The sequence below is a fragment of the Ischnura elegans genome, chromosome X (assembly GCF_921293095.1).
Source record: "Ischnura elegans chromosome X, ioIscEleg1.1, whole genome shotgun sequence".
NCBI classification, from domain to species: Eukaryota; Metazoa; Arthropoda; class Insecta; order Odonata; family Coenagrionidae; genus Ischnura; species Ischnura elegans.
Genome location: NC_060259.1, coordinates 71,731,474 through 71,745,894, shown reverse-complemented (window position 1 = coordinate 71,745,894; position 14,421 = coordinate 71,731,474). Strand labels below are relative to the sequence as shown.

At 37.7% G+C, this 14,421-nt stretch overlaps 2 protein-coding genes across 3 annotated transcripts in view; both read right to left on the bottom strand.

The window, feature by feature from the left end:
- LOC124171020 (xaa-Pro aminopeptidase ApepP-like) overlaps window positions 1-524 on the bottom strand; it is an 83,061-nt gene extending 82,537 nt beyond the window's left edge. The window contains exon 1 of one of the 2 annotated variants that reach the window (XM_046550154.1): window positions 26-524. In XM_046550154.1, the coding sequence (XP_046406110.1) occupies window positions 26-181 (156 nt within the window). In that variant the 5' untranslated portion in view covers window positions 182-524. The remainder of the gene's footprint in view (window positions 1-25) is intronic. The other variant, XM_046550152.1, reaches the window with a different exon arrangement.
- Window positions 525-4,019: 3,495 nt separating this feature from the next.
- LOC124171452 (estradiol 17-beta-dehydrogenase 8) lies at window positions 4,020-13,249 on the bottom strand. Its single transcript, XM_046550626.1, has 6 exons — window positions 12,872-13,249; window positions 12,671-12,787; window positions 6,561-6,754; window positions 4,931-5,115; window positions 4,687-4,814; window positions 4,020-4,183 (listed from the first exon to the last, which is right to left on the bottom strand). The coding sequence occupies exons 1-6, from the start codon at window positions 12,912-12,914 to the stop codon at window positions 4,092-4,094; spliced, it is 759 nt and encodes a 252-aa protein (XP_046406582.1). The 5' UTR covers window positions 12,915-13,249; the 3' UTR covers window positions 4,020-4,091.
- Between the last annotated feature and the right edge of the window lie 1,172 nt (window positions 13,250-14,421).

Below are 14,421 nucleotides of genomic sequence, written 5' to 3'. Positions count from 1 at the left end.
CAGCAAATATACTAATTTCGTTTACCGTAATGGGTAGACACTTCCGAATCTTGAATTCAATCTTATCCACCTCACTCGACTCAGAATATATTGGCAGCAGAACGTCGTTAACAGTAGCACACAAACGACACACATTTAAACCAAAACCAGACGAGCTATCACGCCAATTCAAAGGATGCATTACGTATTTTATAAATACACACAGTATATGTAAGGGTTCTCATTAGACTTAATAAACATTAGCTACAGATTAATGAAAACATATCATTCTGACATAAATATGAGGAAATATTTAAGTCGCCCTCAACATTATCGATCCTATGAACCACAACAGTAAGATAAACTCAACTTGGAAGTTCCATGCTTCGTTTTATTTTTGTAATGCAAGCTTAATGAAATCTTTTAGGCGAGAAATTTGCAGTACATGCATCGGAAAACTACTGCCATGATGCGTTTCTTTACATCTGTCAACTTCAGTCAACTTCGTCGTCCCGGTGATAGAAGTTGGCTAATCATGCTCACCAACACTTCCGATATTTACCTATCACCATTAATCACAACCCACAATCAACCCCGAAAATCACTTGCTCGTGGAAAAGACTTTTGACTGCCTGTTTTAATTTACCCAAATCTTTCAATTTTAACAAATAGCCAAAATTTATCCGCAATAAGAAAAAAATATTTAGCGCAATCGATCCAATTCCAAAAACTATCAATGTGGAAGTGTTGGTAATTCACAAAAAACAGTGGAAAGTTGGGGTAGCCATCACCCGCTAATTTAAAAATGATATGTCACTCAACTTCAGCAAAGCGTATCATAATGGCCAGAAAAGATAAAATATTATTTACGGAACATATGATTTTTAATATGGAAAGTAGTAACTGTTCTGCAGGGGTCCTCATCTCCTTAAAATCAACAATCCTAGACTACCAATTTTATTCTCCCTGTCTTCTTTTCTTTTCACGTCCTTTAAAAGTTTTTTCAAAGGGTAACTACGTATTTCTTAGCAGTTTTGAAGATTCCTTCTCAAAATTGATTTTTTTCTTGATTACTTCGTGAAGTCTAGACATGTGCAACTTTTGCTATCAGTTGTAGAAAAAATCCCTTTTTCTTCCGTATCTTTCTACCCCCCCTGGCTGCTTAAAAAGTCATCTGGCATGGGGTATTAGGACAACAGCCGTTTACATATTAAGAGCAAATGCTCACACATAATCATGACTAGCATTTATTAAGGTCCTTCATGGCTCAGGGGAAGAACAAATTCCCATATCTATGTCTGTGCTGCAAAATATCTCTCTTAATTTAACGCTACTGTTGCAGTGGCACAGCGAGAGGGGGTTTTGGGGGATAATCCCAATAATAAACCCCCCCTAATAATAATAATAACCCCCCCCCAGAGCTGAGATAAATTATAAATTTATCTCCATTTTACTTAATTGCATTAATATTACTTAGATAATAACATAAGGATTATTAAAAATACCCCTCAGAGAGCCGTAAAATTCACTATTTATCCTAAAATTTTTCTGGGGAGGCCCCTCACACCTCCTGTTTACCCTGGCGGGTATTCCATACTCCCAAACACCCCACTATTAGTTGCACCTAAAACCCCTCCTAGTCTTAATCCCTTAACTGGGGAGAGCGACTATAGTCGCAAGCGGACTCCGCTCCCCATGTGGGGAGCGCGACTATAGTCGCACGTGCCATCGCGTCGCAATGTTATACGGAGAAGGCGTGAATATTCATTCTGTATGCATCATTGCATGTTTTTTGCTTTTTCAGAGGTTCTATACCAGTATATTTTAAGTATGTTGCCATTTTTGTGCAATAGCTTTACTATAATTTTTTTTGAAAACAGCATCTCCAAAAATCGGTGGATTTGCTCCCCACCAGGTGAAAGATAAGGAAATTTCTGCCCCCAACCAAGGGGTTAATTCCTATAGTTATGCCCATTCTGTTGTACGGGAAATATATAGCAGCTCTAAAATGATGTTCTCAGTGTTGCTCTTAAAGACATCTTTTCTCAATTTTTCAAGCAATCTAAGCCAAGCATGCAGCCTATGAGTCTCCCAGCCTAATTCACTTAACATCTGGGTAAAGCTGTTTGTACGCCCATTGCAGTTTTTGACTTATCATGCAGCTTTCCTTTGTATGTTATTCAGTTCTAAGATTGCCTGTCTGCACCGGATCCCATATCCATTGGGCACCCTTGGCTGGGGCTCATGATGAGAGATTTGTGGGTCCTCCCCAAAATTTTTTTCGATATTGCATGTTCGGAAGTGGATTTTGATGCTATTCTAGCTCATAAGAACTAGATAAATTAAATAAAAATAGCAATTTTGTGAGAAAAAATAATATGAAAAGTGATAATTTTACAGCTAATAAAATTTATTTATGTATTATGGATCTATTGTATATTTAGTGAATTTTCTCCCTTTGAAACTGCACTGAAATCTAAAAAAATATAAAATATCCTTTTTGAATAACTCGTTTAAAACAGCATCTGGTTCTATTTCATCTTCTAACACCTTTATTTTATGCATTATTAATATAATCTTTTTACTCTGAATATGTTCTAAATAAAGCAACAAATACATGAAAGCATTGAATTTTATAATTGCAAATAAATTTTAGTTCAAGTAATCAGAGTCTTTTTTATTACACCTAGTTCATACACGCTTCACGATAAATGTGTTATGGGCCCCCCTAAGCTCACCTGGCCAGACCACCCCTGTGGCCATCCCTCAAGTGATAACATCGCCAACATTTCAGCCTACTCTATTTTAAATCCTCCATTATTCCCTACACAGATACCATGACCCTTTTCTTCTGTATGTTTATTCTTTCCCGTAACCTCCTTGACAGTTAAATGATGTCTTATGACTTGGCCAGTCCTCCACATTCCTCTCCGCAGCATACCACTCCATGACTCCTTTGATTCCATTCTTCATCCTACGATCTCATTTCTCACCACATCCATCCATTTGATTTTCACCATTATCCTTTACAATGAGGTCTTGATGGCTTACATTTATTTCTGTTTAATTTTTCCAATGGTCCATTCTTATTATCAATTACTGCTGTTTTTTTTTTAGCAAAAGGACTTTTCCTAAGCATTAATTTCAGTACTTTAACAATTGGTAGGTTGTTATTGGATAAGTACTGGTAGGAAAAATCTTGATTTACAGCTCTGAAAGACCTATGCACATGAGCCAAAAATCAATTAAATTTTTAGAATTTCTTTTACTTTTGCTCATTCCTCACAAACTAAGCTTTTATTCGATCAAACTCTGTTATTAAATTTATGCCAGATTCTTTTTTTTTAAGTTTGAGGCAACATAAAAATAGCTACCTCCCAGAAAATATAAATACATAAAATATAGTACTTGCATTAAGAAATTACATAATGGTCGCAAGCTGTTCCTGATGGAAACGGTATGCAGCTGAGATTGAAATGCACATATAAATAAATGATTTATGTATAATATAAATTACCCATGCATCAATTATGTGAATATGTAATAAATTAATCAATGCAATGGAGATTAATCCATATATTACTGCCCACTATCTTTTCAAGTCACATTCTGGAACAAATCTACCCCTGAGATCTGCATCTCAGGAACATAAAGAGCATCAGGTCACCAGCTATATCCCATCACCACCTCTATAATGTATGTATACTGTTTAGGCCGTTTTACACGGGGCACGGAATTGCGCAGGTTAGAGCTGCATTAATTTCTAAAATGGCGTGGAATTGCGCGAATAAATGAATGAAATTAGAACAGGGGCTATTTTGCCGTCTTGCATCCAAGCATTCTCATATGTGTTCTAGCAATTCACCGCTTTGCACGACGCAATTTTGATTGCGCCTTCGCACATACGTCAGATTGCACAATTCCGTGTACCGTGTAAAACAGCCTAGGATTGGAATTGAATTTTATTTCAAGGAAAAAAATGTACTGCATTTGCTGTCACTCATACAAGCATGGTAATAATAAACCAGATAAGACTGAAGTATAATTCAACTAATGAGATATACCCAACTCATACTTTCTATTTATTTCAAAAACTGATGTGAGTAAAAAATTTACAGCCTACAGCCACCAGTCACCTCAATGCTGGCACCATTTATATAGGAACTCCGATTTGAAGCAAGAAATGATATAACTTCAGCTACTTCTGCAAATAAAAAAATAACAGCCATTGGTCAACATATTTCCTGTGGTCTCAGTAATAGCATCTATACATCGAATCAGAAAATTAAATATTTTATTCATAAGTTTCTCATTCCAGCAGATGAATTGCTTAGGGCAAGGGTCTTGAACCTGTTGCCCCTGGGCCACATGAGGTCTGCCAGCTAATTTTTTGTGGCCCCTTGAGGCTAAAGAAAATATTGACATTATATCGACACACTCATAAAAATTAAATAATGTTAAAAATCATATTGACTGCTTGAACTTTTTAACCTATAAAGATTACTGCACTTTGAACTTATGTTTTATTTTATTTTATTGATGAGGTGGTAAAGTGATGTACATGGAACATTGTAGCCCCACGGACGATGTGAAATCGATTTTTGGCCCTTGTATTAAAAGAGGTTGAAGACCTCTGGCTTAGGGTAAGCCCTTTCCAATGCACCACAGAATTTAATGCAGAATCTCATTTCACAATTATGTACATACCTTCAGGCTTCCCAAACCTCCCCAACATTATCTGAGCTTGTACCATTAGCTTCACTTTTTCAGGCACACTTTCTGTCATTGGACTTTCAATGAAGCCAGGAACAACTGCATTACATCGAATACCAAACCTCAATGAGAGAAAATAAAACATATATTGCCCAAAATTCTGATGGCCTTTAATCCTCATGTGGTAAGATATAAGCTTTCAGTTTAACTAACACCAATCATTTGCATAAATACATACTTGCTTAGCTCTTTAGCTGCCGTTTTTGTCAATGCTTCAACACCAGCTTTACTGGAAGAATAATTTGCCTGACCTATGTTTCCATGCACACCAACAATACTCGCAATGTTAACAATAGAAGCTCCATCACTCATATTTGCATCAATGAGTGCTTTGGCAGCAGTTTGAATGACCAGAAATGTTCCCTGAAATAGATGTTAACATGGAGTGATTGCTGCAAATTGTTACATACTCACAAATATCATGCATCAAAGTCTTGAATGCCAAATTTTAAATCACATCTCATTTGTGTGGAAAATTCATCCCTCTATTTTCGTCAAGTTTTATTTTCCTCATCTGTTCAGTGTTACTTCCTGTATTGTCATGGCTCAACTGCCTGGAGAGAAAATTTCTATTCAAATAATATAAATGAACTAAGTTTTGCATGGCGAGAGATGCAAATAACCATTGCTTTTTCACTTACCCTTAGCCAGCAAAGCAAATTCAAAACATTACCCTTCAGCTCTTTCATACCGCAGGCTCTTTTCAGTTATCGTTCAGTTGTGGAGCGAGAAGGTTTAATTCACAATATTCAGTAATGATCTCGAAATTAGAGATTTCATCGCCCTTGATAGAAGGAAGTCCATTGAGAGAGTATATACATACCTATATAAATTCAGCTGAGTCAGGCATGATATAGAGGAAGATTGACTTATTGAAATAAAAGGTAGCTGAACTTTTCCACAATTACAATAATTCCGGAAAAGTACAACTACCTTTTAATTCAACATGGGAGAGTATATCTTAAACATGAACTATTATTTACTTCCAAATAAAAATAAGTCATTGTTGAGTGATAACAAACTTGCAGAACTGAGCAAATAGTTATATATTTTTTGAATAAACTAGGTTGCAATTTTTGGTGGAGTTATGCCATCTCCCCAAAGCTACATTTGAGATATGTATTTTTCCCAGCAAGAAATGTCCCTTCTTCAAGTAACAGTCAATGGATATGAAACTTTCAGTCCAAATATGTTTTCTTACTTCTATTTTTTCCTACTCCACAAGTCTTGTGTTTAACTACTGAGATTGATAACATATTCTTTGTTATATTGGTGACTATAAATGTTATTGTAATTACAGTTACATTCAGTGCTGCAGAAGCAGGGCCAGTGTACATCTGTCCACCTTTGGCCTTGCACTCCTTTCCCCTTTTACAAGGGGTCAAATAGTACTGCATTGGATGTGCTCAGTGGCACCCCACTTGTAATCACCTTGAATAACAGCCAAGCTAATAACTTGGACTAGCAGACTGAGCACCGAAGTCCACATTGGTATGACTGACAAAGAAAGTGGACTTCTTCGTACTTGGAAGTACGTCTTCATACTTCGTAGAGCTCAAGTGAGTGGGCTTCCATCCAAGGAGTTGAGCAGAATTGAACTGCATATATGTCTGGGGGCTACCCCTCAATATTCATAATTCTGTCAGCTATTAATCATTTCAAGATGTTTCATCCACATCAACCAAACACACAAATATTAATTCATTCCAGGGCAGGCTTTATAATCAAATGAGGTTGGATGTTTCATTACAGAAATACCTAAAGGAAACGCTAAGATATTGTCTTTATTTTCAAACTGCATTTCTCACCTTTAAATTGACATTTATGACATCATCAAAGTGTGACTCTTCCATTTTCAGAAGAAAGGAATCTCTTGTGATGCCTGCTGAGTTGACAATAACAGAAGGAGGCTTTTGGAAATGCTTCTTTACCTCTTCAAACATTCTTTGCACACTTGACGAGTCCTTCACATCCACTTCAACACTAATATTTTTGGCATTATCTGCAGGAATTAAAATGCCAAAATTAGCAAAAATATTTCCTAATTATTAATATCAAATGATTCTGTACCTGATAATTTCTAATATTTTGTTGCACAGTGAAAAAACTAGACTAAAAACATAATAAATTACAAGTGATCCTAAGATTGGTAAATTGGAGAATTAAGAGAGCCTCCTATGATATGACTATACAAAAACCAATTGGAATTCTGTTGCAGATCCTAATTTATAGGTAAATCCATTGCTCTTCAAACTAGTGAATTCATGAAGTTTATTAATAAATTCAGTAGGTGTGTCGGTTGATGCTTATATGGGTTTATCCACATTTATTCAATAATAGAACAAAAGTATCAACAGTGATACAGCCAGCAGTGGATTAAGGGCGGGAAGAAGTAATTGTGAGGTAAGGGGTTGAATGTTAACACAAATAGCTGCAAAAAATGGTCTCCATCGTCCATAAAGTCTCAATTCTTGATGAGATTTTGACTAAGAGGATTAATCAGCTATCTCTTAGACAATCAATATCTCTGCTGCCGGTTGAGATTGCAAAAATCAAAGTGGTGCAAACTTCCCTTCATGTGTTACCTAACATACTCCATCTCACGAGCCATTTAAATGTATTTGTGTGCTACCTGTTCCTTATGTGTACATATTTACTGTTTCAATATAAGCCAAGTCAAACTTTCATGACTTTGTTCTAAATTCTGCCATTCACGAACAGGGTACTAGGCAGCACAGCGATTGCATACCATGAAAGCCATCTATGGCTTTTGAACTATGACCTTCAAGCTTCATAATAAGCTCCCTAAGGATGTAAAAGCTTCTATGAGTGATGGCATTCAAGGACAAGGTTAAAAAATGTTTATTGTCCAAATGCTTTTACTGTTTCTATTATCCCAATACCCAAGGATACCAACTGTGCTATTATAGGGATATCATTACGTAATTCCCTAAAGGAGAGTGGTGGGAGCAACCTAAAATGTGATGATTTCCAATGTTTTCATACTGGTCAGATAGGACAAAGTTTCTCAACCAGGTGTAAAGAACATAAACCCTGCCTTCACAGTAAAAACATCACTTAACACTTTGTCAAACACATTCGGAATGAAGATAACAGCAGTACCATTCAACTCTAGGTTTTACACCTTGATCCAAAGGATGCAAAATAGACCTATTAAAATAGAGAGAAAATGGACTGCAGGCTAAAGACTTCATTACTCAATGGTACAAGCTTCTTATATTTTTCTCCATTGTTATCAATCCCACACCTATTCCACCAGGATCCAACTCACCCCAGCCCGAATCCCCAACCTCCACCACTTGACCTACCACTTTAGATTAACAAACCCCCTCCCCAACCCTCCCTCCCCCTTCCTCGCACTCATGCATAGATTTTGCAGCTCAATGGAATTCCTTTTAATGTAAGACCAGATGATGGTGTAACAACTATAACCAGTGGAAAACACAAAGTTGTGCTCTTATTTTATCTAACATGGAAAGAATCCACAAAGTTAGATCTAAGTATACAAGGATTATATCTTGGAAAGGAAGCTACAGGCTTTTTAAAAGTCAATGCAATAGTGGGAATATTGCTTAGAAAGAGTGATGGCATACATGGGAAAATCTTCCAGCAGTATAATAAAAGGATAAAGATAGTGACTATTGTAACCAAATCTTCAGATACTTTAGTGCGGCAGGTCCAGTGGCACAGCAAGGGGAGGGTTTTGGGGGATAAAATCCCCCCCCCCCCCCTTATGGCTCAGAGAAATTTTCAAATGTTATCTTATTTACTTAATTGGATAAATATTACTTGCAGAATAGTGTAAGGATTAATAAAATGCCCATCAGAAAGCCGTAAAATTCACCATTTTGAACTGTATATCATAAAAATTTTCTGTGGGAGGGCATCCACACCTCTACTTACCCATATCCCTCCAACCCCCCATTATTACAGTCCGGCCGGCAAGAGTTGTCCGATGACTGATAAAAAGGAGGGGTGAAGAACCCTTCGCCAGCACGGTTTGCAGCCAATCGCTGTCCCCCAAACGCACCTCATACCCTCGCCTAGTCATACAACGTTGTCACATGCATATGAAGCATTGAAACAAGCCTGAACCACCAAAACAAGCCCTTTCTTCGAACCACAAAACAAGGTATTCTTCCATGGCCCGTATGGATTCTTCCTTTGGGTCCTTCACTAATGTCGTCCCTTCCGGCTCCTTTCTTCACGGAACCCTTTTGTTTACAAGCAACATGGGTGTTTCCTTTGCTTACCTGGCAACCTTGCCCCCTACCCCTTCTAACTGTCATCGGACAACTCTCGGCGGCTGGACTGTAGTTGAGCCTTAAACCCCCCCAGCCTTTATGTCTAGCTGTGCACCTAGGCAGGTCTACATGTTAACAACTTTAAAAATGAAAAAGTGGCAGACAATTCACGAGATATCAAAGAAGTACTAGCACAGATAAGAGGGGAAAATAACCTCATTATTTTAAAGAATAGAAATGCTGTCATCAGAGAGAGTAAAGATGGAAGAATAACTGGATAATATGGTTAAGGAAACCATGAAATAAGATAAAGACTTCTCGAATCCTGAACAGTAAGCAGTGCAGTTCAAGTTGTCCAGGCCAAGTGGCGCCCGATGTGGCCACCCCTGGTCATGGCTCAGCAATCATATGACAAACCGTAAGGGTACATTGGGAGCAAGCTGCACTAATTCATAATTTAGACGGAAAAGGTATACTCTTAGCATGTGGTATTTGTGCGTTTAATTAAATTTTTCCAATACATCAATGATGCATTCATCAGATTAATTTAAATAGTTGATTAAGGGGATGGGAAGAGCACGACTGATTGAGTTAAAAAATACTCCCTGTATTGTTCCAAAACATGTATCAATCAAAATATTCCTTTTGGAAGAAATTAGGTGAGACATGAGGTAAGAGTTGTGCTATCTTCACAAAAGGGTGGTTTCCTATTATTTTTTTATTGCCTAAATCGAAAGATTATTACTCCTGGAGTATGCATTTCACGATTTTAGATTTTTAAATGATGACATCCATTTTTCGCAATTAAATGAAAAGTGAAAATTTTCAACCGTGTGTAAACGTGACGGCTAAGTAGGAATGCTGGGTAAACCCCGCGTGAGGTCATTCTGGTTCCCGCTTCCGTCATGTGAGGTGACCTTGGGGCGAGGATATTGTGCGCCTCTGCGATGTAGGCTGCTAGCAGGTAGCACTTGGCTTAAATAAGGATTATTAATACCTGATCAAACGAAGGAAACTTTCCCACTATAGGCAGTTTTAATAGGTTATTATTAAGGGATTTTTCCCTGAGCTCTGTGCCTCATGCATGCATTGGTAATCTCAGACGATGTAAAACTCCTATCTACTCGTATAGAAACTAGGTCCCTGTGACATCACGTGGAGTGGCATCGCATTGGCGGCCAATCTAACCTTTTTCAAATGCAGTTAAAATTGACCATTGCCATTCGTCTAAACAGGGAATTCTAAAACCAAATAATTTGTATATTATGAATATGCTAATGGTGGGTAATGAATCGCAATCAATGCCTTTCGTTTTCTTTGATGAAGGAAACTACCCTATTAGCATAATAGCTCTAAGTAATTGATGACATTCATGAACAAACACTGTATGGTTAACAATGGATTTACCTACTTAATTTACTTTCTTAGGTTATCATTTTGCTAACTTTCAGACGAATCAGTTGGTTCCTAAGTATGTCCATGAGATCCTATTTAACCAAGATTGTTTTCTTGCAGACAAAAAAATTGAACTAGACATGTGCCAACGCCCAATATACATAGGGAGAAACCCTAGCAGGGGAGATTCAAACTTGGTGTTCCGGAATAAGCTCGTGAAGACTGCCCCGCCTCCCACAAGCTCAGAGCCTATTTTCTATGTGCACTGCATTTTTCTCAAGAGATGAACATATAATTCTCATTGGTCAACTAAGAATCAAGCCTGAATTACCAGTTCCATGCTGATGCAAAGCAGAAAGATGAACCCATGGCCAAGAACAGGGAAATAAATAATTGTCCATAATTTTGAATAAACCACCAATCCTGACGTTAATTTTCCATTTTTATCCCTTTTGCACTGGAGCACTGCCACGGAAAATGCTTCCCCATTTACAGGCGCCTTAGGAGCACTTTTACTTCTCTGTAAGGGGCTCTCTGGAAGAGTGGGTCTACCCATACCTCATCATTGATACCCAACTCAGCAGGACACTGTGCTCTTCCCCATCCATTAGTCTCGACCCTTAAATGGATTAGCTGTCATTTACACAGCATGGATAGGTTGTTAACCTAATGCGTCAATAGCTTTATTTAAACAAATATTTGTTGTACTTAAAAATGATTTTTGTTTAAAAATGGTATCCTAAGTTCTTTGACATAAGAGAATTTTTTTACAAATTGAATGAATAAAATTGCACGAATAAAAATTTCTATTTTTACTGAATTAGATTCTAATGCCTAGATATGAATTACTTTTTACTCTAGAATTTCGACTGAAAATTTTAGGGACTTTTTCAGTTCCATGTTTCGTATTTTCCTCTACATGCTAAGTACTTGTTCATAAAAACATTGCCAATACTATTAGTTCAGCACAACTTAATTTTCCTAGAGTAATGAAAATGAAGTCGAAGGGTGGAGTATAAGTCCCACAAAGCAAGCCTAATCCCTTAAGTAGGATCATGAGGGATAGCAGCACGCCTGGGCTATGGCTGCTTTTACATAGGCCACTTTTGTCCTCACAGTCAGATATAGCTGACTTTCATTCTTTCATGTAGTAAAAGCCATGTTGGCTATAGCTGGCATTACATCATTTGCATAGGAACACAAATGTCAGCTGTAGCCAACAATAGGCTTGCAAGGGTTAATTGAGAGTCGGTGAAGAATTTCCCTTGAAGGATGCATAACTACCTGGTCAACTCGGGTACGCTCTAACCTATGTGGTAGGAGCAAACCCAAATTTAGTGATGGTGAAACATAATCTAGCAGTAAAAAATCTAAGAAAACTGCAATGAACTTTTCTCACGCAGAAAATTGAAAGACGTTCCACATCAGCCAATATTTTAAGAGGCAGTACACTGAGTTAACCCATAAACGATTATGACATACACAATTTTCTTTGAAAACTCCACAGAATGTATGTCACAACGCCCACCTACAATATTCCATTTACCAATGTTAATATTCTCCAAAACTAATTCAGGTTCATTGAATTGCTCGAAATGTACCAGTGTTTCATGAATGGGCAAGTGCAGATGCCCAAGCATTATCCTTTTCAATAACAACACCCTGGTTTTGTGTGCGTACTTGGTGCAAGTCATGGATAGGCCTAACACTTCCTTGAGCTGCTGGAGGTACCAGCTAAGTATTGTAACCATTGAAGACTTGCAAGGGTGTACCCAGGATCTTAACTAGGGAGGGGCAAGCCAAGTTGTGACATTTTACCATGAAAAAGGTGAATGAAACCGACATTTTAAAAAAATTATAACAGTGCTTTATAAGTTTATTTCCTTGAAAAAATTGTTTTATTTTAGTTACGTATCATCTTTCGTGGGTTTAAATAAAATTTGTTGAATACTTTTGTTTCGATTCAGTACTGATTTTGCTTAAAGACTTAGGCGATTTTTGCTTCTAGGGGGGAGGGGCAGCTGCCCCCCCTTCCCCTCGCTGGGTACGCCCATGAAGACACGTAAAATAGCAGACTTTATTATAAGGCTAGAATAGCCTCTCACAAGTAAGTGATACTTTCCCGCCACCATTCATCATCCATCCATTTGAATCATCGATATATTAGTGGAAGAAGTGGTGGTTAGATTGGTACCACCAACCCCGGAAGCAGAAAGGCAACATTACCAAACCTTTAGTCAAAGAAACGAAGTTGATACCTTTCAGTGACTGAATAGTTAACTTAGCATTCTTTTCATCTCTATCGGCGGCCACTATTGAAGCACCTTCTCTTGACAAAGCTGCACAAGTAGCACGGCCAATACCACTTCCAGCGCCTACAAGATACATGGTAATAATCGTAGTAATTGTTGATAGACGTCAATAAGGTACGCCGTCAAATATTGTTATCAATAGCCCACCTGTAACCAACGCAATTCTGCCAACAAAATGGCCAATAGCCATTGCAATTGAATTAGCTGAATAGATTCTCAACAACCATAAGCAATTGCTTCACATTCTGAGAAGAACAACTTCGGTTAACACATATTAGTACGAAGGGTAATAAAATATGACGCTGTACTAGTGAAAACAATATAAAGTAACTGACTTTAAAACTTATAAAGCAACTGGCACGAAAAACAAGGGGGCAACAGCATTAAGCGAGCAAATTTAAGTTGTCTCTTCACATGCACATGACTAGATTTTATCATTCCATATCTCAATCATCTCAAGACTGTAAAGCGCACGCAATTAAAACAATAAAAAACAAATGTTGCCACAAGCCATGCATTTCGTCAACGTTCCCGTCGGCTGATGGCGTTGATCACGGTGGCGGTGGAGCGCAATTAGTTCCACTGATGCCGGATAGGTAGCGTTTATTAGTTTACCGCCAAATTTGAAAAGCGGATGGGTCTGTCCCCTATATTTTAGTGGCCTTACTCTTAAATACTCACTTATTTATACTTACTCCAGTGCCCATTGTAAGCCTATAAGATCTTTGGCCTCACCAACCAAGCGCCTCCTCATTCTACGGTCGCCTGTAATGTCCTCTCATCTTTCTCATATCTTTCTTTACTTAATTTTATCACATTCTTGGTCTTCCTGCCGGTCTTGTACCTTCTGGTTTCCCTTTCAGAACTCGTTTTATTGTCACTTTCTTTCTTCCATGGATAGGTCCCAGCCATCTTAATCGCCCGCTTCTCAGGATTCCCACGATATTTGGTTCTTCGTACAATCCTCTTCAGGGGCACAGCTAGGAATTAAGGCTGGGGGAGTTTAGGTGCAACTAACACCGGGGTGTGTGCAGGTATGGAATACCCACCAGGATAAATGGTAGGAGCGAGATTATGTAATAAATTGTGGAATTTTAAGATAAACGGCTCAAAATGGTGAGTTTTACGGCTTTCTGAGGGCTATTTCATTAATCCTTACACTATTCTTTTAGTAATATCAATCCAATTAAGTAAAATGGATTAAACTTAAAAATTTCTCTGAGCTCTGGAGGGATTTTAACCCCCAAAACCCCCACTCGCTGCGCCACTGATCCTCTCAACTCTTTGCTTTCTTATTCTCCACGTTTCCCATTCTTTAACTGAATATTCTTTTTAAAGCCTTGCTTTCACACGTTACGATTTTCTTTTGTGATATTTTTGTAAAAGCCCACACTTCAGAACCTTGTAATATTATCAGCAGGAGTATTATTTTGTAAATCATAATTTGTTCTTCTTGACCAATTTTTTAAGCCAATTATATTATATTAAGAATGACCTATCAGCAGCTGCTATTTGGGTGTTTTTCTCTCTTTTCTTTTTATCAACATTCCTAGATATTTTATTAGTTTTTTCTTTTAATTTATTATGCAATACTCGTGGAGAATTCCCTTAATCTTCATTTATGCTAATTTTCATATTTTATTTCCATTTACTTTTAAACCCACTTCATCCGGCTCTTCAAATAGCACCTTTGCTAG

What these genes read in the sequence shown, in the direction of transcription:
- LOC124171452 (XM_046550626.1), bottom strand. Translation starts at nt 12,914, where the DNA reads ATGGCTATTGGCCATTTTGTTGGCAGAATTGCGTTGGTTACAG. An exon ending in AACTATTCAGTCACTGAAAG is followed by an intron (nt 6,755 to 12,670) that starts GTATCAACTTCG and finishes TAATTCCTGCAG; the next exon opens with ATAATGCCAAAAATATTAGT. An exon ending in TCATAAATGTCAATTTAAAG is followed by an intron (nt 5,116 to 6,560) that starts GTGAGAAATGCA and finishes CATCTATTTCAG; the next exon opens with GGAACATTTCTGGTCATTCA.